The following is a 23,800-nucleotide window of genomic DNA, read 5'->3' on the forward strand; positions in this document are numbered from 1 at the left end:
ACTCTTCCAGCCTTGTGAGTTTCCAGTCTTCACCCCTCACCTAGTCAGCGGCCTGCTGTGGATCGTCTCACTGAGAGGAGACAATACCCTGAAAGGCTGTTCCAATCAAATCTTGTCCAAGCTGCAGTCTCTCATCGTACTCTCTTACTTCGTCCCTCAAGCTTTCTTCTTCGGAGCCGACATGATGGCTACAAAATGGGGTGAGCATGGCATTGGAGAAGATCCGGTGAAAGCCTCCAACTACCCTGGTAAAAAGCTCTGTGAGCGGCTGTCCCGAAGAGAAGGTCATTGGTCGGGTAAGGGACAGGTAAACATCGAGTTTCGGCAAAATGATGTTGTGCCTCTGGAAGATGACCAGCAGCTCGAATATAAGGGATCATATGGGCGCGTGTGTCGGAGTATTTTGACGGTGGACGAAGAAAGAATCGTCGTGGCCCGGAAGACGATGCGACTTTCCGACATTCCAGCAAAAAAGATTCGTGATGAAGTGAAGATTCTTGAGGATTTAAAACATCGCCACCTGGTTACCTTTATCGGATCGTTTACCTCCAGGGGCTTTGCCAGCATCCTTATGTATCCGTTTGCGACATGCGACCTGGAGAGGCTACTCCAGGGACTGGACGAAGCCCAGTATCACGAACAAAAGAGCCCGGTGAGCACCCTGCTTTCTGAGCTCGGATGGATCCAAACCGGCCCCAAGGCAGCCCCATGGAAGCCAAGTGATATTTTCCCCCATCTGCAACGCATCTGCGGCTGTGTATGCAGCGCCCTCCTCTACCTACACCAGCGCCGGATCCGCCACAAGGACATCAAACCATCGAATGTGCTGGTGAGCAAGGACGGGGTCTACATCACCGATTTCAACATCTCCAAGGCGTTCAAGAGCGACCTGTCATCTCACACGGTGGGCCCTTACGCAGGAACGATGAGATATAGTGCTCCGGAGTGTGTGTATGAAACGGGTCGTTCCTACCCGTCTGATGTGTATTCCCTCGGTCTCGTTTTCATGGAGATATATACCTATATTCTGGGCAGGCCTAGATCGGATATGAATGACTACACCAAGTCCGATCTGTCGCTCTCAAAAGACTCGCAAATCCGACACGCTGCCTTACGAATTCTTTGGGTGAGGGTCATTTTTGATGGGGCAGGGAGAGGTGGCTTTGGCACAAACGCTGGCATGCAAGAGCTGATACTGAGAATGATAAGCGAGAATCAGGACGCACGACCTGAGGCTTTTGAGGTCATGTCTGAGCTGTGGGCTCATAGCCCATCGGGAGATTTTTTCTGCAATGAATGTAGGAAACATAAAGGCTGTGTCGGCTATAAGGGCCTAAGGAAGCGATACTCAGAGCTCTACAAGAAGTATGACGACACCATAAAAGAGAAAAATGACTTAGGTACGTTTAAAATATTCCGTTCGAGCTTCTCGTTTAACAACGCGTACAGAGAAGAAGTTGGAGCAAGCACGGGAGGAGCTAAACGCGAGCCGAGCAAGCAACGGTCCTCTGTCACCATCAAGCGAGGTGGGCCCGACGAAATCACCTCAGCTCACATCTCGGTCACTATCCCAGGTGTCGGTTATTCGCAGTCCTAGGACAGGACCGCCTGTGATACGCAATAAGAGTGGACAACGATTAGACCTTGACAGTTTAAGCTATTCGCGTATTGTGGACAAAAGGAACAGTGACCTCATCGATACACTGAATAAGGTGCAAGGACTGAAGCTGTGCCGTGCACACTACCTCACCGAGAGATGTCGGAATCCGAACTGCTCTCATCGGCACGACGTAAATCTCACGGAGGAGGAGCTTGAGGCCTTGCGGTATCTCACACGCGGCCAAGCTCCTTGCAAGAATGGAAATGGTTGTACGTATCCGAAATGTATATATGGCCATATTTGTCCCCTAGGTCCGTTAAAGGATCTTCATGGCTGTCCCTTTGCGGACGATATGCATATAAGAGATACGATCCCAGTACTCTCGGATCCGTTAGATTGATGCAAGAAGCCACTGTCAAGTCAGGCATAATTTTAACATGGTTTCTCGCTTTGGACTTTATACTGTGATAACCATTGGCGGGGATGGCTATACATAGTTTAGTGAACCTCTAGCTCAGTTTATGATAGATACACACAGTTCACACCAGGAGCACTTCCGCATTGTAAGGTTAAGCTTGATCGGCCAATCACGTATTAAGTTTTGGCGAAATGACCATAATATGCCTCATTTCGGCTAGGTAGTAGTACTGCCAACACATGGATAGCACACAGAGCACGATCCGGACGTGCTTCTGCAGGAGTTGCAAAACTTAGCCGTGTGCTTGGAGGATGACTCGACTAGAGGTGGGGGAGGGCTTCTCTGAAAGGTGCATGCTAGAAAGTAGATTCATTAATATCAACATGCCATGATTTTCAGACTTATATATTGTTTCTCTTGAAATAACTTCCGTGAGATTGTGTTTTCGACGGGTTGGTTGGTGAAACAAGTGAGGAAATCTGTCGGGAATCGGGATTGGAACATTATACACACATACATACACGCCGTACTAAGTTGTAACGGTAGAATGGCATGATGCGACCCTAGATATGGTGCTATATGGTAATAGGATACACTAAGCTATTCAGTGTAATAGCTGCAATGTTGTCTTCTCCAAGAGTATCCTAGCTGCAGTGGTATAGGGCTCTCAGGCATAAAAGCAAGGCATCTGCCGGACGATAGTGAGCTCCACTACATCGATGTACAAAAGGAATCCACTGTGAAGATCTCTTATTCTATATGGGACCGGGCCTTGGAGATAGACCAAGGCTCTCTTGTACCGGAAACCCTGATTATCCGGGTTTGAATATGTTTTCAAACTCGCGAGCGCGTTTTCTTTGGCTGATACATATCCCATTTTTCAATCATTTATTACATTCTGATGTGGCCAATACAACCATTCAGACGGTTGGGTTTTCTTTTGTACTACTTTGAGGCAGTACTCATCGGATTGAGGGAGGATAGTAGCTGTGGTAACCTTTCAGTCAATGTCGGTCCAACGTCTGAAACGTGCGTGGAATCGAGTGTTCTGGAGTGTGTGGATCTCGCAGTCAGAGAGGGTGGTGCTATCTTAACAGTGTAATCTAAAATATGGGGTGTCAAGGTCTAGTGCCGACCGAGGGCAATGTAGACCATGGTCAGGGAAACTAATACTTGAACTTTCATTGGGAAGCCTGATTGTTTCGACCGCAATCTAGACAGGGTAGAGTTACGTTCTGGTCATACCACTGCTCACGACCTGGAGGCCATAAATGCCAAAATCACCAGCGCTAGCCATTTCCACACAATCCTGTTTCAACTTAAACACCCATGGCCAGAATGTCTATTTTTTCTTTCTCTCTAGAGCATACGCCCCCTTCTTTGCACCGTAAAAATGTTTGATAATTTGGCCCTAGTAGAGCATCCACTGATGGAAACTCTGAAAACGTGTACATTATTAGGGCAGAGAACCGGGATTTGACGTTCAATATGATCTTAAGGATTAAAAAGAACATCTCGATAATCCTTAAGTCCTACGACCTCTACGTACACTTCTGAAGCTAAGGGCCTCTTCTTATTCCTCATCCTCAATAGCTTTGTGGCTATGAACTGCGAAGATCATAGGCTAAACAAGGACTGGCTTCACACCTGACAGACTAAAAAGGAGTCAAAAACATTGAACTGGACCCTAGTGTTCCAAACCAATGGATCCGCCGTGCGTGATTGCAATGTCACCGTGACAAGAGCCGTAACAGTTCTAGATCAGATGGAATCCTCCATATGCATTTTTATCAAGGCTGATTCCCCACGCAAAGTGCCCTCGCTGCTCCGTCCTTATCTCACTTGATCATCCTACCCGGTCGATATACTCTCTACGAACGATGAAGTTTCAAGCGCTTGTTGCGGTTCCTTTTGTGGGTCTAGCTATGGCCGGTGCAGGCCGTCACGGACAGGAAATGGATCTCGCAGCTAGAGCGATTCCAAACATTTGCAACAATAATGGCGTCCCCGACTCCTGTGGCAGCTGTGCTTATTACGCCTACCTTGGTGGTGGCGGACAAGAACCCCCGGTTCTTCCTTGTATGGACAGGTACGGCAACCCTTGCGCCAGCGATGTCGACATGAGTACCTGCTGTTGCGGCTGTTGCTGCAGCCCTGTATCTATACCTCAACTTCCTCCTTGCAGCCAGGTCGCTGATCCTCTCTTCGAGAAGAATTGTAATGCTAATGTCTGCGTCAATTGCTGCGACTGCGTAAACTTCTGAGAACTACCAATAGTTTCGTGGTTCAGAGCTTTTAGTCGTTGTATGGAGTTCCCCTACATATGTGGAAAGCGGTGTCATTGATGGTCGCAGTTACGTTAAGAATATCTGGAGTGATATAAATCACTCTAGGTTGAATGTGCAAAGGCTACCAGAGGATGGCATCATCGTTTGGTGGTTCAGTAAGTTTGACGATAGAATAATCACCTATTATAACTAGGCAGAGATAGGTTCGCAGCATGTATTCCCATTCCGGGATTCAATTTCACGAGATGCATGGGACAACGGAAGTCAGCACTTAGATTCCTACTCGTGGCCTAGCCTATGAATCTGGTTATTTATATCCTTTTCTTGGGTAACAAAGCTACTATTGAAATCGGCGTCTGAAATGCTCCTTGCTGTTCTCAGCGTGCAAATTTGTTCTATCTGTAGGTTCGGGTTTCCCGCTAAACCCGCCATGAACCTGGAAAACCTGTAAAAAACCCGCAAAAATCATATGACCTAAAAATCTGGATTTTTCTAGAATTCTTTTATATTTTTATATAGATTTATACTAGAGTTTTGTTATCGGGTCGGGTTCTTCACATAATAGCCCGTACCCGCCCTGAACCCGACTCCGCCCGCTAATACCTGTAGAGTGCGGCGTCATCTATTATCTAGGTTATAGCTAGGTTACAGCGGTTAGGTTATGCCACTCTACTTCCTTATTTTCACTCCTCCACTGAATTACCTTAAGATTCATCAAGCTTTTCGGGCTCAGGTAGATATCGCGCGGCAACCGACAACGTGGCAGCAAGCAAGATCATCATTACCCAAATGGCATATCCCCCGGCAAGTTGCGTTCTCACCCCCAAAGCGAAGAGGGTGGTGAAAAGGGCAGGGCAAATTGCCCTCAGGCTGCTAACCCCGGTCAAGGCCAGGGCATTCAGCGTACCCAAGACTTTTGGCGATGGGGAGACGTCGTTCAAAATGAGCTGGATGGCTGTGAAGCTCATGCTGACCCCACAGCCGACGGCCAGCGCTATTGGTAGGAAAACCCAGAAAACCTTAACAGATACCTCGCTGTCCAGGCGCAGGAGTATATTACCAGCCGGACAGGCAAGGAAGAAGAAAGGATAGGCATAGGCACATAAGCGGATGACTCCATTCGACCCGATCCTCTTCTGCAATGGAGGGAAAGCTAGGAGGAGCCACACAGATTGGGCGGCGCCGTTCAGACCCATCAGCACCGACATCTGTAGAGGAGTGAAGCCGTATCCACCGAGGTACGTAGGAGTGAACCAAAAGACCGGGATGATAGCTGTGTAGGCAAAGGCAAGTACCATAATATGTCCATATGTGTAGAGAACTATCCCAACACTAGGGGCTTTCAAAAGCTGCCAGGCTGATAGCTCTATATCGGGGTTAGAACCTGATGTAGCAGGCTCTTTTTTCAACGTCTCTTGGACGAATAAAAGACTAGAAAAGGCAGCGGTAGCTCCGACCAGGCCCACCACCAGGCTCGATAGCGCGTATGGGTAGTCAGCGAAGAACCCAGTGTCCTTAAATACACCTGGATACTGGCGTGCAGGGTTGGCAAGACTACCACCCAACAGAGGACCAAGGAAGAGACCCAAGTTTCCACTGAAAGCGAACCAACTGAATGATCGGGCTTGTGTCTCGCTCGTGCTGTGCTCGGCGATCATAGTGCGGATAGTGACGATAGTCCCCGCAAAGACACCGGCAAGGCACCTGAATAAAACCATCTGCGTGATACTCTTCGACAGTCCGAAGAGGACCGTCGCCACGGTCACGCCGAATAAGGAGAAGACCAGGACGGGCTTCCGCCCGACGCGATCGGCCGCTCGGCCCCAGAAAATCATCACTATGGCCTGAGTGAGGGAAAATAGGGACTCTGTGAGCCCTGTATAGAAACCGACATCCGAAATCTTGATACCCCCGTTGTCCTGGATCATCTCACTGACATAAGGGAAGATGGAGAAGAAGGCCAAGGGCTCTACGGCACGAGCATAACAGAGTAGTAGGATCTGAGCCTTTGGTAGAGGCTTTTCCTCTTTGGGAACCCTGTTGCGCCCTAGTAGAGCCGTAGTCTCATGCACATCATCTGATGTTGTGGTAACCATATTCGGTAGATTCGTTGGTTAAGAGAAAGAATCTTAAGGCTGAGCTTGCCTTGCGGTGAGCACCGGACTTATGTAAGTCCGGCCCGTTTATCTACCACCGCAAGCCAGCCCAGGGCTGGCACAAGCCTGCACAGCGGATAGAGTGGTGGCACGTAGACTGCGGCAACATCCTCAATGTCCATGGATATCCGCAACCCTCTCCACAAATTGCGGATTTGGTATTCGACCCCAAGATCCAATGGAGAGGATATGCCGCAGTCTCAGATGTACTATGCAACAGCTATAGTAGGCTTTGTATATGGATATATTTGAAGTATTACCGTAATAGGTAGTACAATATTTAAACAGCATACCCCAGTAAATAGTTAGGTCAGAATCGCGCAGAGGATTCCGGTCCTCAAGCGATTCGTTCTGTTACACTATATGAGGGAACTGCCATACAATCTTGAACCGCCTTGAGCTTCCTAGCACTGCATTCCTGAAGCCCGTTGGCCTACCGCGCTCCGCAGGCATACCGCCGATAGATCGTAGTACGCCGAAAGAGCGCTTACAATCCGTAATGAATCCACCTATTCACATCCTAGGCAGCTTTAATACCCACAGTAGCAGGGTTTTCTATAAACGCCATCAGTAAGAATAAGCATCCTCATTCCAATATGATACTGGAGGGCAAACCACGTACCCTGCATCAAATCACCGTAAACCTGTCCATTAATTACTGTCAGAACCGTACCTATTTACGTCCGTTAGCTTGGCTCTATTACCCACCCTGACAACCATAAGCCCAAGCTCTAGATCAAAACGTCAATACTTACCACCATTCTTAAGGACTAACTCTCCACCATCATTGTCAATAGTAGTCTTTTGAATCAAGTCCTCACGAACGTCGCCCCCCTTCTTGTGCCATAATACACGCTTGGGAAGCAAACTGCGATCCTCGATTTGAAATCGTCCCAGGTACCAGCCATCGGACTCAAGGAGGCCGTCGTTGAAGGTAAAAACAGCCGGGTTGTTGTGGTCGGCCTCTGCGTGAATTTGTTCTTCGTCGGGGTTGATGTTTTTGGCGATGGGGATGCCGTCGAGGGTAATGATGAAGGAGCTTGGGAGGTTTGCCATGGTTGTTGACTTGATGTTCTAGGTTGATAGGAGGGGCTATGGAATAGAGGAGTAGTGCGTGAGAAGGTATTTGAGATAAGAAGAGCAAGATGAAAAGGTAGGGAGATCCGGCACTTAAATACTGAGTTACTGTAGGTAGTAGTGATGTTGTTACCCCGCTGGGTTCTGTCGATCTTTTCTTCAGCAAAGACTAGTAGGATCCATCTATGGCCCGATCGCGATTGGTGCTGGGGATCCACAGTTCAGCTACAGAGTAGATCCACGTCAGATGCGTTTTGGTACAGACGAGAGTGATTCTCATAGTAGTAGCCATTACCGAGTATTATACAGAAAAACCATGCCAAACCCTAACGCCTAAGGTCATGGCGAAGATTCTTAGTCCCGATTCAGCTAGCTTAGATTGCAGCCTAGATCGTCAAGATTATCTGAGAGAACTACCAAGGTGGGTCAAAAGTCTGATTACACTAACGTGTTTCCGCGACGCGTCAAAAAATCGCACCTTTTTCAACCACCTACCATTCCATTAAAATAAGAACTTTTGGAACCAAAATTAGTGGAAATCAAAGGGCTACTTCTGAGCTTTCTACTAAAACCTGTACAGCTATATTATTTAGTCAAGATAACTAGATATCGCTCACTCAACTAGCTAAGTAATTTGGGGTTAGTCGGAACTAGGCTTCTTCACGGCCCATCCCGGCCCAGGCCCACGGTGGGTTAGGCTTTGGGCCCGAGTCTAGGGCCCATGATAGGCCTTGGGCCTAGTATAAAGGCCTATAATAGACCCGTGGGCCCCCAGTTGGGCCCCAAACAGTGTGAATATCGGGTTACCTTAGTCTAATACAGACATGATAAGTACTTTCTGGTAGGTACAAGCATAGCTTATCGCTGTCAGCTACACGCCCTTGATGCTCTGTTGAGGTAACATGGTATTATGAAACTTGTGTATCCTTACCAACTACATTTCAGACAACCATTGAGTTACAGGTGCTTGGTGAAAACTTATGTGTGCTGATATAGAATGAATGACTAGGATACCTCCGTCCATGGAACCAAGAAAGCTCACTTACAATATACGGGGTAGCTCATGAGTTTTTGAATTTCTGCCGATGGGATACACCATGTTGCAGATCTGAAGTTCGGATTTCTGCTCCTAAGAGTGGAGTGGCTAACTTGGGACATTCACAGTTGATCAAACTATACTCTACTAGGATAGTTGTGACCGAGGTTCTTCTTATGTTAACCGCTCAGGGCACACTAGTCTCTCTACAAGCCCGCAAACAGATTGAGAACAAGAGATAGATGGGGGAAAAAGAAAAACATACAACAGGAGGGATTCGCTGGTGGTCACCCACCCAACTACTAACCTCCCGGCGTGTGGCTTAAGTACGGCTGAGCGGACGGGAAGCCCTGTTCTCCACACCCTGTGGTCGTATGTACCAAATCTTTGGTTGAGACAACTTATATAGGCACTGTGATCATTTTCTTGTCTCAACATTTCGCGTACACCAACACTTCTCCATGGATTGACATGGGTGGAAAGGAGAAAAGGAAAAATACAGGGGGGAGAAGAAAAACAAGAAGGAACTTTGGAGCTGGCTGACATATATCTTGAGGCACACCAGTTGGAACAGATAACCTGTAGCTTCGGCTATATATATTTGGGCCCCAGCAATACCTCTGCCCTCAGTACCCACCTATCCCAAGCAACCAAAATCATTCAAATTATAATAATTTACTTCTAGATCCGCTTGTATGCAAAATCTGCGCGAGAACATCAGTGACTCACTGACTTCCTCCGGGAGTCTAAGTTCCAATCTCTTCTTTCATCGCCAATTCTATAAGATATCTTCTGTGCTACGAACGCGCTTTCCCGAGGTCTTCCTAGTAGAAGTCGCTCACCCACCCATGGCTTCTCCGCCACCATGCATGGTGTCCGCAAGTCCTAGTAGGGCTAATAGTCTAATACATTATTAAGGATGTATAAAAAGCAGAGTCCCTCATGCATCGCCAGCTGATTCAGCCCGTCGTGCCGGCGCAGGCTCCGGCAGACGCACGTAGCCCGCAGGTGGTTCTTTCATTGTTTTCCACACAGAGCGTGGCACCGAATTCTCATTGACATACTCCAGAAGAGCTTCAAAGTCTCGGCAAACATGCTGATTACTGAAGTCCGGGAAAGGTTGATCCCACCCCTCGACCCAGTTGAACAGGATCACGTCAACGCTACTGGAGCATTTGATGGCCTGTGCCAGAATATCTATACAGTGACTAATATGTGCCATATGTTCAGCGTCCGGATTGTTTCCAAACTTAGGAAAATAGTAATGTTCGTAGGAGATCTCCTTCCGCAACATGTCAATGCAATGCAGGAGATGGAACACCTCCGTCTGTGCGATATACGCATCATCCCCGTATCCATGCTCTTCTGGAATCTTGACCGCAACCGAGGGATCCTTTCCTAGTTTGTGGATTTCATCGGAGGAGATGATAATCGGCATGACTCCGGTGCCGATGCGGAACCATTCTGCGTCGGCTTCACTCCCTGTCGGGATCCGCAAAATTGAAGGCGGATCAGTATCGTATAATGATGCATTCGGCGTTATGGTAACTCTTGGAATATCCACACGGTCAAGTAGAGGTGCTAAAAAGGTCAGTGTTACGTGGAAAGTGAGTGGAAGGTTCATGCAGGGTTACCGTAATGAGATGTGGACTTCCACTTGTCCTGATCGCTTAAGTACGGGACGCAGGTCTGTCGCGATAATACCAAGAACAAGAGAACAACGGAGGTTATTAGCAATGCCACATTTAGAACAGTGAGCCATAGCATGAGGGCGTGTCCCCGGGGGTATACCCGCTGTGCTGCTCTGGTGATCCATCTGACTTGACCATGACCAGGCCTATCAGCAGGGTCATTGTTAAACAGAAGGGGCTTTGCTAGATCCTCTTGACTCAAGTGTGGATGCGACCCATCATCTAGGCCGTTGGTGCCTTCTTGAGCATCCGACATATTATCGTTCGTTACGCAATACAAAACCAAGAGGATATCAAGAGTGGTAGGGCTCGGCAGGTATGTGAAACGAGAGAAGGAATGGCTGCGGCGAAGAAGGGTGAGCGTCGTTATCAGTCATATTATGGCGCAAGGAGCTTACACGGATATTGAAGGGCCAGAAGACCCAGCTAGACCAAGATACAAATAATATCAAGCCGAAGTGATCGATGACGAGGAATATCGTAACTCAGCGAAGCCTGAAGTGTTGATGGTCACGTCCGTCGGGATTCCGCGACAACATCCCTTGGCACGCTTGGCGAAGAGGAGATATAGATCCTTCATGTAAGCATAGAACCTTTATTCATTTGTGCCAGCTTATAGGATACACCGGAGGTCGTCCATGTTACATCCACTATATGCTGACCGTGTGTCCTAGCCCATCTAGAGGAAAGCCATAGAATCCTTCTGCAGCATTATCATCCTTGTGACCACATCTATGATGTCGAAAGCCTAATCTCGACTTTAAACCTTAGTGAAAATTGTATGCTGCTCTACCTCAGCACGCGTCCCAGGAGAGATAGCAGCGTGGATATAAATCCTGTCCATAGACACCCGAGGGTACATCTCTATATTTTTCTCTTAGCTGTTGGTGTGTTCATTACTACCGTTAAGACATTTCCCTCTAGAATCATCCACCGCCATGCAGTTTAACGTCATTGTCGCACTTTTGGCCATTGGAGCGCCCCTGGCCTATACTGCACCCATAGGTGCGAAAACCCGCCAAATGAATGTTTCTTTGCTGACATTGGGCTATGTAGTTGGTCAGGATAACGAGGCAATTCCATTCTACGAAAAGCGTACCGACAACAGTGAAGCTATCCCATTCTACCCAAAACGGGAGGAAAATAGCGAGGCTATCCCGTTCTACCCAAAACGAGAGGACAATAGCGAGGCTATACCATTTTACCCAAAACGCGAGGAAAATAGCGAGGCTATCCCATTCTACCCAAAGCGGGAGGACAATAGTGAGGCTATCCCATTCTACCCAAAACGGGAGGAAAATAGCGAGGCTATCCCATTCTACCCAAAACGAGAGGCAAATAACGAGGCTATACCATTCTACCCAAAACGAGAGGACAATAGTGAGGCAATTCCTTTCTACCCAAAGCGGGACGAAAATAACGAGGCGATACCATTCTACCCCAAACGGGAGGAACATAGCGAGGCTATTCCTTTCTATGAAAAGCGGGCCGAGGAGAGTGAGGCCATCCCCTTCTATGAGTAGTCACTGCTGTCACTGCAAGTGCAGCACAAGATGACTCGCGTGGTTTATATTTCACGTATAGTCCATTATTCTGCATGTCTCTAGAAGTTCTACTCTATCCGCGCCAAATACAGTATGATTCCTGAAATGGAAATTGGTATCAGAGGTCTTCCCCGCTCTTTCGCGAACCCACCAAGTAGTACTAGACTCCTAAAGAACGATCTTATCTGCCTGAACCGAACCCCGCATTAGATGCGTATACTCACGATGCACCACTCTTGTATTTCTATGGGTGCCCAGTAGTCTTCCACCTGTCCGTGACCGATATCCCTAGTGGTAGGCCTCCGCCATTCGGCGTCTACGCCTGCAGGTAGTGGGTGACAAAGTTCGACTGTGACTGGATATATCACTGAAGAACCGGAAGGCAAAAATACACATTGGATCCTGCAATGTAACGTCGGGGGTGTCTGAAGGATTCGCTTCCTTGATTGGGGGCGGGAAAAGGACTCGGTACAAGCGTTGTATAGAACTTTCGCCTACCCGAGCCTTTCCCCCAGCGGGGTGCATATATTCGATGCCAATGGTGTAGAAATTCTTTCTGCCTCCGCATAGTTCGCCTTACTGGAGAGTCTTTGCATTTTAGTACGAAATCTCTGAACGTGCCTCAGCCTGACTATCCCAGCACCGCTGCAAAGCACGGTGTTAGCCTCTATCGATAGACCCTGGCTGAATCAAGCTTGTTCGCTCAGAGGAATGGCCAAATATCAGCGCCTTCTGGATGAAGGTAGCTCGGATGGTTCTGACCATCTTGAAGCTCACTATGAATCTTCCGGCATGGCAAAGCGTGATCGGAAGCTTACCATTCGCATCAGATATGCCTTCCTTCTACTGCTAGCGACAGTGGGCTTCCTCGATTTGACATACCGGGCATACATCATGATCCGCTCTCGCAAGCCAATATCCTGTAACTGTGGAGAGACGGTTGAAGAAGCCATCGCCAACAACTGCAGATATGACTCGATTGCCGCTGCCTGGCTCCCTCCCGCCTGTCGAAATGACGAACTTCTGGAGCAATTCGAGACATCTGGCCCCAACTCTGACGGGAGCTGGATGTACTATGCTGATAAAAACAAAACACGGGTCCTATCGCTCGAAGAAGTGTCCATGCTTCCTAAAACTGGATCGCACTTCTTTACCACACATCAGTGGCATCTTGTGCATTGTGCATACTACTGGAAGAAGATGTTCCTAGCTGCTGAGATGGGTACGGTGATTGAAGCTCGGTATAATAACCTTGCTCATATCAATCACTGCGAGATGATGTTTCTAAAGCGTGATGCATTGGATACAATTGTGACCGAGGCGGGCGTGTCACTGCATTCCGATCGAATGGTTGTTGCGAAGAAACATGGCCATAAAGGGCATATGCACGAAGGAAGTGACGGCATGAGCGAGGAAACTGGCTATTAGAATGCACAAATTATATTGTATGTACTGAGCGATTAGTGACTTGAAAGTGTGGTCTGAACCTGTATGAGCTATGACCCTCAACCGTATCCATCGTCTCAACGACATCGGGACTACCCCCGACAGGCAGCATTACCCCCTCTGCCACATTCGATAACGCCCAGATTGCATAAATAGTAAGCGGGGCGAGACCGAGCCCAATGATTGGAGCCGCGTAAGCTTGGAGATTGACAAACCGACGTGTCTTCTCTTCGTCGTTCGCATCGGGACTCACTGCTGGCAGTTATTAGCTCCCCCCAAGGCTCCAACATGATCGAAAAAAGAATCAGAGGAGAACTGACCTTGCCAGGTTTGTGGAAGCCCAGCGGGAAAGTAAGGAAGGTTACTCCACAGCTGTTGGTTCAGGATGGTGTGCTTTGACGTAACACCCGTCAGCTCTTGCACGATGGTGACCAATTTCTCTTGTGCGGGGCTCTCATAGGGTATTGGGCTAGCGAAACTATTCATTGACCCCTTTAGGATGCCTCCCTGGGTCCATACCTGGGTTTTGTATGTAGTCCAAGTAGACGGTGTCGAGGGCGAGAGCTGCGTCTTGGGTAGAACAGACGTTGGTGGGTTAAATTGATGCATTGATGATGGTTTGAATTGGAGTTTCGATCCTCAAGTTAACTTGCTCCAGGGCATGCATTGGCTACAAGGATGATGTATTTTGAACGAAGACAGATCCAGGATGCACAGACATGTCAGCATTGGAAGCCTTAAGGCTTCTCGCAAACAGCCACGACAATATTAAGCCACGCCAACCTCAGGCAGCAATTTTATACTTCATTCAACATTGCCATGGATACTCATTAGATCCTGGCCGATCTATATAAGCCACGACGCACATGGCATCTTTATCCGCTGCACCATCAGCAAAAGTAAATGTGAAAAGTGATGTTTTAGGTGCGCTATTCCAAACATTAGCTTCATGTTTAGTTCTTGAGATAGGGCCACTGCGGGTGGCCACATGGAATAATACATCGGGCATCTGAGAGGCCTTTATATGCTCTTGATGAACGTAATGGTACTGAATTGATCAATCGAATAATGACCAAGGGCAGATATAGCCCACCTGCTCGACTAGAGGACGCATAGCACGGGGTTTAGCTACGCACGCACTAAACACAGTCTACTGTAGTAGGTCGCGTGTGTTAAGGTTTGAGATAGATGGAGGAAGAAGATTCGAAGTCTCCACAAGATTACTAACCTCCGATATGCTCGGATATGCTGGTCAATGACATCACTTTAGCCTGGAAGCCACACACTGGTTCTGAAATAAGGGCTGATCACCAGCGACCGTAGCCTAGGAAGATTAAGCTATATGACCCTTCATGCGCATCTGGACACGGGGTGGGGAGCCTGACTCCAACTGCCATTGAGCAGTACGGCATGCCGGTGTTCTCATGCGATATAGTTTAGTTTCAATACTAATGACATCACGACATGGGCAACGTGCAGAAGTATGACATTATACTGAAGTTCCGTAGATCTCGGGGCCTCCAATTGCACAACACTATTGTGCATCACGATTCAGAGGTTCTAGGACCATTTCCGCAACTGTGTCGTTGACCAAAAGGAGGGTGGAGTGTTGACGGCATTGAGCAATCCACAGTTCCAGACTTGCCGAAAGCGTCGATGTGCCCGAGGCTGGTGTGGAAGCTAAATAGCCCAGTGGACAGTCTGTAGTTAATATTCAGTCGTAGTCCGAAAGATATACTCCGCACTTCGCAACGTAGCCCAGTAGTTCGTCACAACAATCGTGAAGATCATGCAGGGCAATAGAGCACCAAGGCAATTTGTGCTGTGCTTTGACGGCACGGGCAACAAATTCTCTGGCAATGAATCTGACAGCAATGTGCTGAAGATTTTCAGAGTAAGTCTTATGCGCCCGAGACTTGGACTCTCTTGACTGGGGTCAGATGCTTGATCGCAGTAGCGGAGATCAATTCCACTATTATCAACCTGGAATCGGCACCTATGTGACTTCGACCTCGCTGTCGAGTAGCGGTCGCATCCACAAAATCCGATCTGCCTATCTCAAAGCAAAAGACGCCGCCATAGGCTCCACCCTAGCCGAACATGTCATGGGAGGCTACAAATTCCTCATGCGGTACTACACGCCTGGAGACGACATTTTCTTTTTCGGCTTTAGTCGTGGGGCATATGTCGCGCGTTTTCTAGCAGAAATGTTGGATGAAATCGGTCTTCTCGAGGCAGGAAATGAAGAACTCCTCCGGTTTGCTTGGAAGACCTTTGCCAAATGGCAACAACGCCGAGGCAACAGGGAACAGAAGGAGCAGTTATCCAAATATATGGAAGCGTTTCGAGAAACCTTCAGCCGCCCTGTGTCTCAGATTCGCTTCTTAGGACTCTTTGACACCGTCAACAGCGTCCCCCGATTTGAGAACGCGTGGATGCAGCGCAGCAAATTTCCTTATACTGCTCGCACCAGAGCCAAGGTCATTCGACATGCCGTCAGTATCGATGAGCGCCGGGCGAAGTTCCGACAGGATTTGATCGGCGAAGTGAGACCGTCCACTCCCACGGGCCCGACGTCGCGACGACAACGAGTGCGCGATCACCTCGCACGGCACCACTTATATCTCCCACACGACCCTACGCAACGCCGCCATGACGAGGAGGGAGAACAGCATAATGGAGCCACTGCAACTAGTGGCTCTCAGAATTCCGAAAAGGCTGCAAACCGTGGACCCCAGGCGCAGACCAAGACACATACAGTGTATCGACCCCCGGCTCGCCGTCTCCGAGATGACCGCTCAGCGCGCTCTCTGCCGAGCGCCGCGGCTAGTTGTTTGTCCCTGTCCATGGAGGCAGAGGAGGATGAAGAGCAGGATATTGAAGAGGTGTGGTTTCCCGGGTGCCACGCGGATATTGGAGGCGGGTGGGAATTGAAGGATGGCGAAACGTATGCTTTAAGTCACGCTCCCCTGGTCTGGATGGTAGAAAAGGCCCAGGAGGCGGGCGTGCAATTCAGTGTCAAAAAGAGGAAGGACTTCAATTGCTGGCATGATCCAGGTTGTAAAGCCCAGAGCCGAGAGCAGGACAGGGCTTCAGCAGAGAACCACAAGAGCAAGCCAGACCCAGTAGTGATTCCACCGGACAACAGCGATGAAAAGGCGGGTCTTTCCCACTTTGAACATGTCCTTCGGAGATCAAGTACGGACGGAAAGATCCATGACTGCCTTGAGTTCCGTAAAGGGCTTCCATGGACGTCGGTCCTGTCTTGGAAAGCCATGGAGTATATGCCCTTCCGTCGAATGGACTTACAAGAGGATGGCTCCTGGAAACCCATTCGCTGGCCTCTTCCTCGCGGCGAAGTGCGTGATATTCCCCACGATGCAAAGATACACGTGTCGGCCATCAACCGTCTGAAGGTCAACCCGGAGTATCGACCAGGAAATCTGATTATTGGTGGCGGCGGTAGAGGTGTAAAGATCGCGCCAAAGGATCGCGGTATTGGCGAGTGGGAAGTGGCTGAACACCACGGCTGTCCCATACAGGAGACATATCTCCGCAAGCAAATATCCCACGTTGCTGTTGCATGATCCGTGTATGATGATGTGCGCAATGTCTGACAGGATGGTCAGAAGGACGGGCTCCAGTTTGCGCATTGAAATGTTGCCTTGATGTTTACTGGGACGGATGTTATTCACGAACGTCCAAAATCCAAGCTTTTATGATGCAAGATTTCATAAATTGGGTATAGTTTAACGCACCTAGCCCTCAGTCGGTTCTCAATTATACTGCTCTTTTAGTAATGATGGAGCCATAAGCCATAACAAGCTACTCCCTCACATCAATGACAATTTGGAAGCGGATCCTACTCTCCTATGCTCCCCTGATTTGGAACGTTCTGCACAGGAAAGTCTATTAGTGCAATGCCACTTGCAGATATTGATGAATAAAATCAAGCGTCACCGATATAAGGCATATCCCCGAGATACTTAAGCTTCTTCTCTACCTCAAACACCGTAATGCATAGTCCTACCGTTAAACAGAGAGCTTTACCGGCAATTGGCGTTGGTTGAACTGAAAGAGCTGTTTATAAATCAATCAATGAAACAGACATCGGGATAGGGACTGAGTTCTACACAAAGCCACTAGATAGAGTAGAAAGCGTTATGGGAAGCAGAAAAGAATAATTGTATCTATCCAGTGTAGTGCACTGGGCACCATTCGTCCTTTCTTCCCAGAATATGCAGAAACCCAGAATAAAAGCACATCAAAGGATAAATTGGCATCCCACACTATTGGCCAAGGGCCCAATACTCCAAGTCGGCCATTGCACATTACTTGATCCAACAGAACCAAAGTCTATTTGCCTCTTCCATCTTCGTTCGTCCAATACAACAGTTTAGTCGGACTCTGTAACCAGCTTTGCTTTGATGCCATCCAGAATCTCATCTGTGTCTTTGACTGACTCTTTCCATTCACGCTGTATTACGGATAGCCTTTCTTGTCCGCGAACTTGGAATGATGCTTTGAAATGCCTTGGCTGTGCTAAGAGACCAAAGTGACGCAATCTTGAGGCATCGGCCTTGCATTCGGGACTATCCTGATCATTTCCAATATCGTAACTCCAGAGTAGTCTGGCGACAATGATGCTCAAGGAGTTTAACGCAATGTGTCGTCCCGGGCATATTCTCCTTCCAAAGCCAAATGCATCAACTGGCAAGTTAGGGTTTTCGATCCATCTCTCCGGGCGAAATTCTGCTGGACTTTCAAACACTTCCTCGTCGTGCCCTAGCGACCAGATATTTGGGATCACCGTTGCTCCTTTCGGGATCAGGTAACCCATATATTCATCGTCTTGGGTCACAGCATGCGGCAATCCAAGAGGTGCAATGGGTCGCCATCGGAGTACTTCCTTGACAAATGCGTTGATGTAAGGCAGGTTTGGAATATCAGAAAACAACGGTAACCTGTTCTTCCCTACTACATCATCCAGTTCCTGTTGTGCGTGGCTCACGACTTGTGGATGAAGAACACTCGCCATTACGAAGACTTCCAGAGCGGCTGCTGTCGTGTCACCCCCAGTTTGATAGATGATACCAACGAGGTAAGATAGTTCTTCGGCTGACACCTTCTGAGAGTCTTTAGACTCCACAACCTTCTTGACCCAATTCCAAGCCGTTTCCTCGAGCGCCCTGCCCATGTTCCGGGTGAAAAGAGATGTCTCTCGCCGATGGAACTCATCGCCTCTCTGCTTCCATTTGGCAAGACATCGGGGAAGACATTTCAAGATTGGAAAGGCATCTACCAACCAACTCCCCGGCATCGTCACTTCGGTAATATTCTTGATTAGGGCGTCGGCTTCCTGAATTTCATGCTCGTCACCCCGCAGCATTCGCTTCCCGTAGCCCATGGCAAAGATTAGACTTGCCGCATAGCGGTGGAAGCGGCCCGGGAAATCATTTGTCGATAGCATCTCGTAGGTCAGCTGCTTGCTTTCAATGTCCTGAAGGTCCCGGTAGAGTTGAGACATTTGTACATTGAGAAACCCTGCCTGCAGGCGTCGGTGAATCTTCCATCTCTCCCCGTACGGCAGGAGTCCAATGTGCAGACCCTTTGTGACGCGATCCGCCACCACCATCTGTGGACGAGAACTATACCAGCTGCTTCTTTTGTCCAGTAGATCTCTCGTGACTCGATGATTTCCCAACACAATGACTATCTTTTGGCCATATTTTAGGCCGATCATAGGCCCATACGTCTCATGCCATTTTTGGTATGTTTTCCATGGCTCCTCCTTCGCATACTGGTGGAGATTACCGACCAGCGGGAGTCGTGGAGGTCCTGGTGGGAGTGACAACCGATTGCGCTTGATGAAAAAGGAGAATGCGTAGCCCACAACCAACACAGTCAGAAGTATGACAGAATAGTGCATTTTGTCCCCTTGCTGGTTGTTGCAGAGGAATACGAGGGGTTTGATGGGGAACCGTGGCGTGGATATTCGTTTGGATCGGAAGGTCCAGATAATGACCTCCAGTCACACCCAGGATATTTGAAACTCATTACCCACTGTATAAAGTTCCGCAGAATACGCGAGGGACGATTTCCATGCCTTCGGCCGAGTTCGGATTTCGCTAGAGGAGATTTTGATGCATCGCGCCTTGACCCACGTACGCAAGTTGAATTGTGGAGCCAGCTGAAGTAAATCGAGAAGTCTAATGTCCATATAGATTGAATTGCGAAGTAGCAATACGGTATTATTACCGCCGCCGATCATTGATTTCCCCCCGGCATTCAGAAGCAGGATACTCGCGAGAGAGGAACGACTCACAGGATATTTATACCACTCCGCTCCTTCGACTCATGAACACACAATCTAAAGAATCGATACAAAATATTCTCCCGAAAGAAAAAAAAAAGACCAAACAAAATGTCGTCTGGCCCTTACCCTCTAACCGACATTCTTGCTGTCGCCCGAGTTCATCCTTTCTATTCGCAGGAAGAATATCCCCCGACGGCCGAGACCCTCAGCCAAGTGCTATTGAAGTCCAAGGAGGAGGCGGGCAGCACTCTGGAGCTCAACTCCATGCCCCTGTTAAGGAAAGAAACACTGTAAGAGCCCAGCGATGTATTCTAGGATTTAATGTTATCGTAACATGCATTCATGGTCCATGGAAATTAGGAGTAAGCATGTCGCCCGACTCATCGTCGACCAAGATCCTCGCAATGGATATCGTCAGCAGAATTACTGCACGGTGACCGGTGGCGGCTCTGGTGCGGCGCCAATGATGTTCGCGATGGATAGCTTGGAGAGTCGACTTCAACGAGCAGCGACGGGGACGTTGACGCGCAATTGTGGACTACTGGAACCGGGAGACTGGGTGCTAACCGTCCACGTTTCAGGCAATCTATACAGGTTCGTTCAACCGTTGGTGGACGTCATATTGATCTACAGTGTTGACGACATCGTCATTGTTTAGGGTCATCGAATTCGTGACTGAGATTATGGAGAAAGCTGGAGCAGCAGTTTTTTGCGCGGGAGCAGACATGGCATATCAAGATGTCATCAACACGATGATTCTGTATAAAATCAACGTGCTGGCGGGAGATGCGGCGCAGTTGGTCCAGGTCGCGCGCTTTATCTCCTCGCTTCCGAAGGAGCAACAGCAATTACTCGGAATCACTAAAGTGTTTTACACATCTGATATGCTGACCCCGGCTCAGCGGTCATTTTTGCAGGCCGTGTTAGGGGACATTATCATCTGCGCATTGCTGGCGAGCTCCGAACTGGGGGGAATCGGGGTGGCCTCCTCTACGCTAATGGCACCCACGGACGAAAACTATACGGAGTATATTTACGACCCTCGAGTGACCCACCTCGAAGTGGTTCCCATGGCAATAGAGGAGCCAGACGAACGAGGTCTGTATCGCTCAGAATGTACCGAGAATCTCCCGGATGGAGAGGTAGGCCTCCTCGCGGTGACCAATCTATACCGATTACGAAACCCTCTAATCCGCTACCTTTGCGGCGATGTCGCCTCCATCCATCCCCTGCCCACAAGTGTACGGACTCAGCTTGCGGCCGCCGAAGAAGATGTGCAACACTATCGTGTGGTGCGAATCTATGGAAGAGATCGCCGCATAAGCTTCACCTGGTACGGAGAGTACTTCCACTTCAACTTGGTCCAGAAGGAGCTGCGCACCGCGAAATGGGGGGTCCTGCAATGGCAGATTCTGCTTGGGTCCAAAGGAGAACCTAACAACCCGCATGACAAGATGGAGGTACGAATCATGCGGAGCCCTGAGGAGCATGTTGGCATAAATGGTCTCCTCCCCACCACGGAGCTGACGGCCCAGATAAGGAAGCTGTTCAAGGTGTACGACTTTAATGAGGAACTATTCACTCTAACATATGTCTCCAATCTGGATGGCTTTGAACGGAGCAATACTGGCAGAAAGGTTGTAAATTTTGTGGACTGGAGGCAATGACGGACAATGTTTTTCGGACTTCTAGAGTACTATTGTTAATGCTATATGATCGCCTGGTAGCTCACGTGTACATCATTTAGTAATTCTACATAGTATGGACTTTATAATCTTACGTACGTATGTATTAATGACGCTAAGACGAGATGGAGAGGAGGAGATATGCCACTCATGGGAATCATTGCTGCCATCATATCACACCTACCAGATGGCTTTGGGAAAGGCCGCCCTGGATTATACGAATGATACCCATTTTCATTTCATCTAAACGTTATGTTACGCTAAATTACATACACCGTAGAGCCTAGGACCCTGACATGCCATCTGTGACTTGTTCTCGGTCGATGATACTAGCTTAGTTGTTAGGGATAGGCTCTGCGTGATGTTGCAAGCGACTCTCCCAACAGCAGAACTAAGCACTTATAAATCGCCCACACTCCCTCTGAAGATGTGCCTCAGGGTCTTGTGAACTTGGTCAGAAACAGAAGTTATCACTCGGTCTACGAGATTAGTCGGTCTGCGACACATGCCGTCGATCTCCCAACCCTCGCGACCCACCCCCAGTTTCGTGAGAAAAAGATCATTCGCATCCCACCTCCGCTTGATCTGCAATAGTCTCTTGTAGTTTCCTCCCCAGAAGACATCAGACTCGTTCTCATTTGGATCTGCCACATTGATATAGGAGGCTCTCACGGTCTGATCCAGAGAATACAGAATTGGCATTTGGTGTTGTGTAAGGCCTTCTAACGCCGTCAATTTGCCCTCTATGGATGGATGAACCACTCGAACAAAATTAATGAGATGTGCGGCAGAGCGCCAGGCAGGATGCATTGCTGTATCCTTGTTGGTCATGACGCGGCCTCCAAGGTTGCTGGTGAACAGTCGATCCCGGGGACCCATCGGCAGACTTGCGAATTTCTCCGCCATTTGTTGAGGCCCCTCGGACGAATTAAACATCTGATGTGAAACCAGCACTGACCCCATCACCACCCCATGGTTCTCGGGATAGATGTCAGGGTTCATTGGCAAAGCCATGGTGAGCCGTGGGAGGAATTGTGAGGAGGAAGTGGCTGGAATGGCTTCTTTGCCAAGGGTGGTCTTTACCAGATTTAGATGATCCTCGACACGGTCCGTTCGAGTTTCGTTGAGGAAATACATCGTGATACTAGCCTCGATTCCGCTACCGGGCAGACGCTTGAGCATAAACTGTCCAGCAACACTTTCGCGGTTGAATTCCTGCAATGCAGTGAGGAGCGTGGTGACCCCTTTGGTCCAGAATGTTGCACCTGGGGCGTCTACTGCGATGGTGAGGGTAGCTACCACCACCGGCATGTTAGGATATGTGCGAATGGTTGCTCGAGTGACGACGCCAAAGCTTCCACCTCCACCCCCTCTTAAGGCCCAGAACAGGTCTTGGTTCTGGTGTGCATTGGCAAGGACCAGATCTCCCTATTGCATATTGATGTGAGACTTGGACTGGCCAGAAAAGAGAGAGATATCACGACTCACCTGGGAAGTGACTACCTCAAATTGCAGAACATTATCTACAGCGAGTCCCCAACTGTGACTCAGGAAACTGGACACGCCTCCCCCCTGAAGGAAGCCACCAGCAGCGCCCACGGTTGGACATTCGCCTCCCACCACCGTGTACCCTTCTTGTGATCCTCGTCTGTTGAGGTCCCCGAGCTGCATCCCAGCCCCGACAGTTACAGCAGGACCTAGGTGTGCCGTAGATCCATTTGGTTGAAAGTCTTCATGGTATTGAACGTCTTGTAGACCGTGAGTATGGATCTGCAACGAGTCGGGGCCACTGGACTGCCCCGCACCGTCGTGGCCGGTGTTGCGAATAGTCAGACGGAGGTTGTGCTTTTTGGCAAACACGACCGTCCTTTGGATCTGTTCAGCCGAGTCAATGGCAGCTGAATAGAAAGGGATTAGGCCCTGGTGACAAGGGGTCTCGGGAGGTGCTGTTAGATGGCAGGTCTCATTGAGGTTAGAGCCGCTCTCCCAAATCCAGTTCTGCAATGCACCTAACCAGACCAGTCCGTATCAGTGGTGTTAAGTGCGCAGTACGTGATTGATTTTACCTGGCTGTGCCGCCCTCCATCCACTGTTCCGCGACACATCTCGTAGCTCACGGCAGGCACTCTGGTTGGATGCAGGTTCGTGGCACACGTCGCCTATGGGCCTGAGGCGGATGAGGTTACCGGCAATCGATGCGTTGAACTCCTGCCATGTCTCTTCGGAGGGCCAGCAGGATTCCCATGGCCGACAGCGACACGACGGGGGCTCCCTATCCACGAGGGAGAGCCATCCCAAGAATAACCCTACCACGGCGATAAGAAAGTATTTCATCCTGGGGGTACAGAGTTAAGTTGTAAGTGCCCAACACAGACGGTAGCCATATGCGTGCATTTATGACAGTGGACTTCCCTAATTTTAGAACAACTTTCTATCGCAGTGTTCTTGGTTCGCCTCCGTCTGCCCTGACTAGACGTATCGTTTCTAGTAATTACATCCAAAACCTTCGGGCCCACTGGCCACCCGCGCCTCGACATCCTAAT

The 23,800-nt window shown here is 49.0% G+C and overlaps 9 protein-coding genes across 9 annotated transcripts; 4 read left to right on the forward strand and 5 right to left on the reverse strand.

Moving 5' to 3' along the window:
• Window positions 1-184: 184 nt before the first annotated feature.
• BDV37DRAFT_294039 (protein kinase family protein) lies at window positions 185-2,000 on the forward strand (the record flags this gene model as incomplete). Its single annotated transcript, XM_032089560.1, has 4 exons — window positions 185-1,400; window positions 1,450-1,729; window positions 1,806-1,884; window positions 1,923-2,000. 4 exons carry the CDS (start codon window positions 185-187, stop codon window positions 1,998-2,000), a joined length of 1,653 nt encoding a protein of 550 aa, XP_031941710.1.
• A 2,853-nt stretch (window positions 2,001-4,853) lies between these two features.
• On the reverse strand, window positions 4,854-6,402 carry BDV37DRAFT_294040 (major facilitator superfamily domain-containing protein; the record flags this gene model as incomplete). Its single annotated transcript, XM_032089561.1, has 1 exon — window positions 4,854-6,402. One exon carries the CDS (start codon window positions 6,400-6,402, stop codon window positions 5,011-5,013), a length of 1,392 nt encoding a protein of 463 aa, XP_031941711.1. The 3' UTR covers window positions 4,854-5,010.
• Window positions 6,403-6,744: 342 nt separating this feature from the next.
• BDV37DRAFT_247736 (uncharacterized protein) lies at window positions 6,745-7,782 on the reverse strand. The gene is made up of 3 exons (XM_032081905.1): window positions 7,218-7,782; window positions 7,085-7,135; window positions 6,745-7,017 (listed from the first exon to the last, which is right to left on the reverse strand). Exons 1-3 carry the CDS (start codon window positions 7,516-7,518, stop codon window positions 6,983-6,985), a joined length of 387 nt encoding a protein of 128 aa, XP_031941712.1. The 5' UTR covers window positions 7,519-7,782; the 3' UTR covers window positions 6,745-6,982.
• A 1,733-nt stretch (window positions 7,783-9,515) lies between these two features.
• Window positions 9,516-10,593, reverse strand: BDV37DRAFT_294043 (oxidase ustYa family protein; the record flags this gene model as incomplete). Its single annotated transcript, XM_032089562.1, has 2 exons — window positions 10,402-10,593; window positions 9,516-10,156 (listed from the first exon to the last, which is right to left on the reverse strand). Exons 1-2 carry the CDS (start codon window positions 10,520-10,522, stop codon window positions 9,516-9,518), a joined length of 762 nt encoding a protein of 253 aa, XP_031941713.1. The 5' UTR covers window positions 10,523-10,593.
• Window positions 10,594-11,204: 611 nt separating this feature from the next.
• BDV37DRAFT_282944 (uncharacterized protein) lies at window positions 11,205-11,789 on the forward strand (the record flags this gene model as incomplete). The annotated part of the gene is made up of 2 exons (XM_032087177.1): window positions 11,205-11,271; window positions 11,323-11,789. 2 exons carry the CDS (start codon window positions 11,205-11,207, stop codon window positions 11,787-11,789), a joined length of 534 nt encoding a protein of 177 aa, XP_031941714.1.
• Window positions 11,790-12,521: 732 nt separating this feature from the next.
• On the forward strand, window positions 12,522-13,238 carry BDV37DRAFT_282945 (uncharacterized protein; the record flags this gene model as incomplete). Its single annotated transcript, XM_032087178.1, has 1 exon — window positions 12,522-13,238. One exon carries the CDS (start codon window positions 12,522-12,524, stop codon window positions 13,236-13,238), a length of 717 nt encoding a protein of 238 aa, XP_031941715.1.
• Window positions 13,239-15,045: 1,807 nt separating this feature from the next.
• On the forward strand, window positions 15,046-16,843 carry BDV37DRAFT_282946 (T6SS phospholipase effector Tle1-like catalytic domain-containing protein; the record flags this gene model as incomplete). Its single annotated transcript, XM_032087179.1, has 2 exons — window positions 15,046-15,150; window positions 15,197-16,843. The coding sequence occupies 2 exons, from the start codon at window positions 15,046-15,048 to the stop codon at window positions 16,841-16,843; spliced, it is 1,752 nt and encodes a 583-aa protein (XP_031941716.1).
• An 809-nt stretch (window positions 16,844-17,652) lies between these two features.
• On the reverse strand, window positions 17,653-19,185 carry BDV37DRAFT_282947 (cytochrome P450; the record flags this gene model as incomplete). The annotated part of the gene is made up of 1 exon (XM_032087180.1): window positions 17,653-19,185. The coding sequence occupies one exon, from the start codon at window positions 19,183-19,185 to the stop codon at window positions 17,653-17,655; it is 1,533 nt and encodes a 510-aa protein (XP_031941717.1).
• Window positions 19,186-20,759: 1,574 nt separating this feature from the next.
• On the reverse strand, window positions 20,760-23,591 carry fgaOx1 (FAD-linked oxidoreductase easE; the record flags this gene model as incomplete). The annotated part of the gene is made up of 4 exons (XM_032089563.1): window positions 20,760-21,116; window positions 21,741-22,685; window positions 22,746-23,266; window positions 23,324-23,591. The coding sequence occupies 4 exons, from the start codon at window positions 23,589-23,591 to the stop codon at window positions 20,760-20,762; spliced, it is 2,091 nt and encodes a 696-aa protein (XP_031941718.1).
• Window positions 23,592-23,800: the final 209 nt, after the last annotated feature.

This window comes from Aspergillus pseudonomiae (assembly GCF_009193645.1).
Source record: "Aspergillus pseudonomiae strain CBS 119388 unplaced genomic scaffold BDV37scaffold_31, whole genome shotgun sequence".
Classification (NCBI taxonomy): domain Eukaryota; kingdom Fungi; phylum Ascomycota; class Eurotiomycetes; order Eurotiales; family Aspergillaceae; genus Aspergillus; species Aspergillus pseudonomiae.

What these genes read in the sequence shown, in the direction of transcription:
- BDV37DRAFT_247736 (XM_032081905.1), bottom strand. Translation starts at nt 7,518, where the DNA reads ATGGCAAACCTCCCAAGCTCCTTCATCATTACCCTCGACGGCATCCCC. An exon ending in GTTAGTCCTTAAGAATGGTG is followed by an intron (nt 7,136 to 7,217) that starts GTAAGTATTGAC and finishes GGACGTAAATAG; the next exon opens with GTACGGTTCTGACAGTAATT. An exon ending in TTACGGTGATTTGATGCAGG is followed by an intron (nt 7,018 to 7,084) that starts GTACGTGGTTTG and finishes TGGCGTTTATAG; the next exon opens with AAAACCCTGCTACTGTGGGT.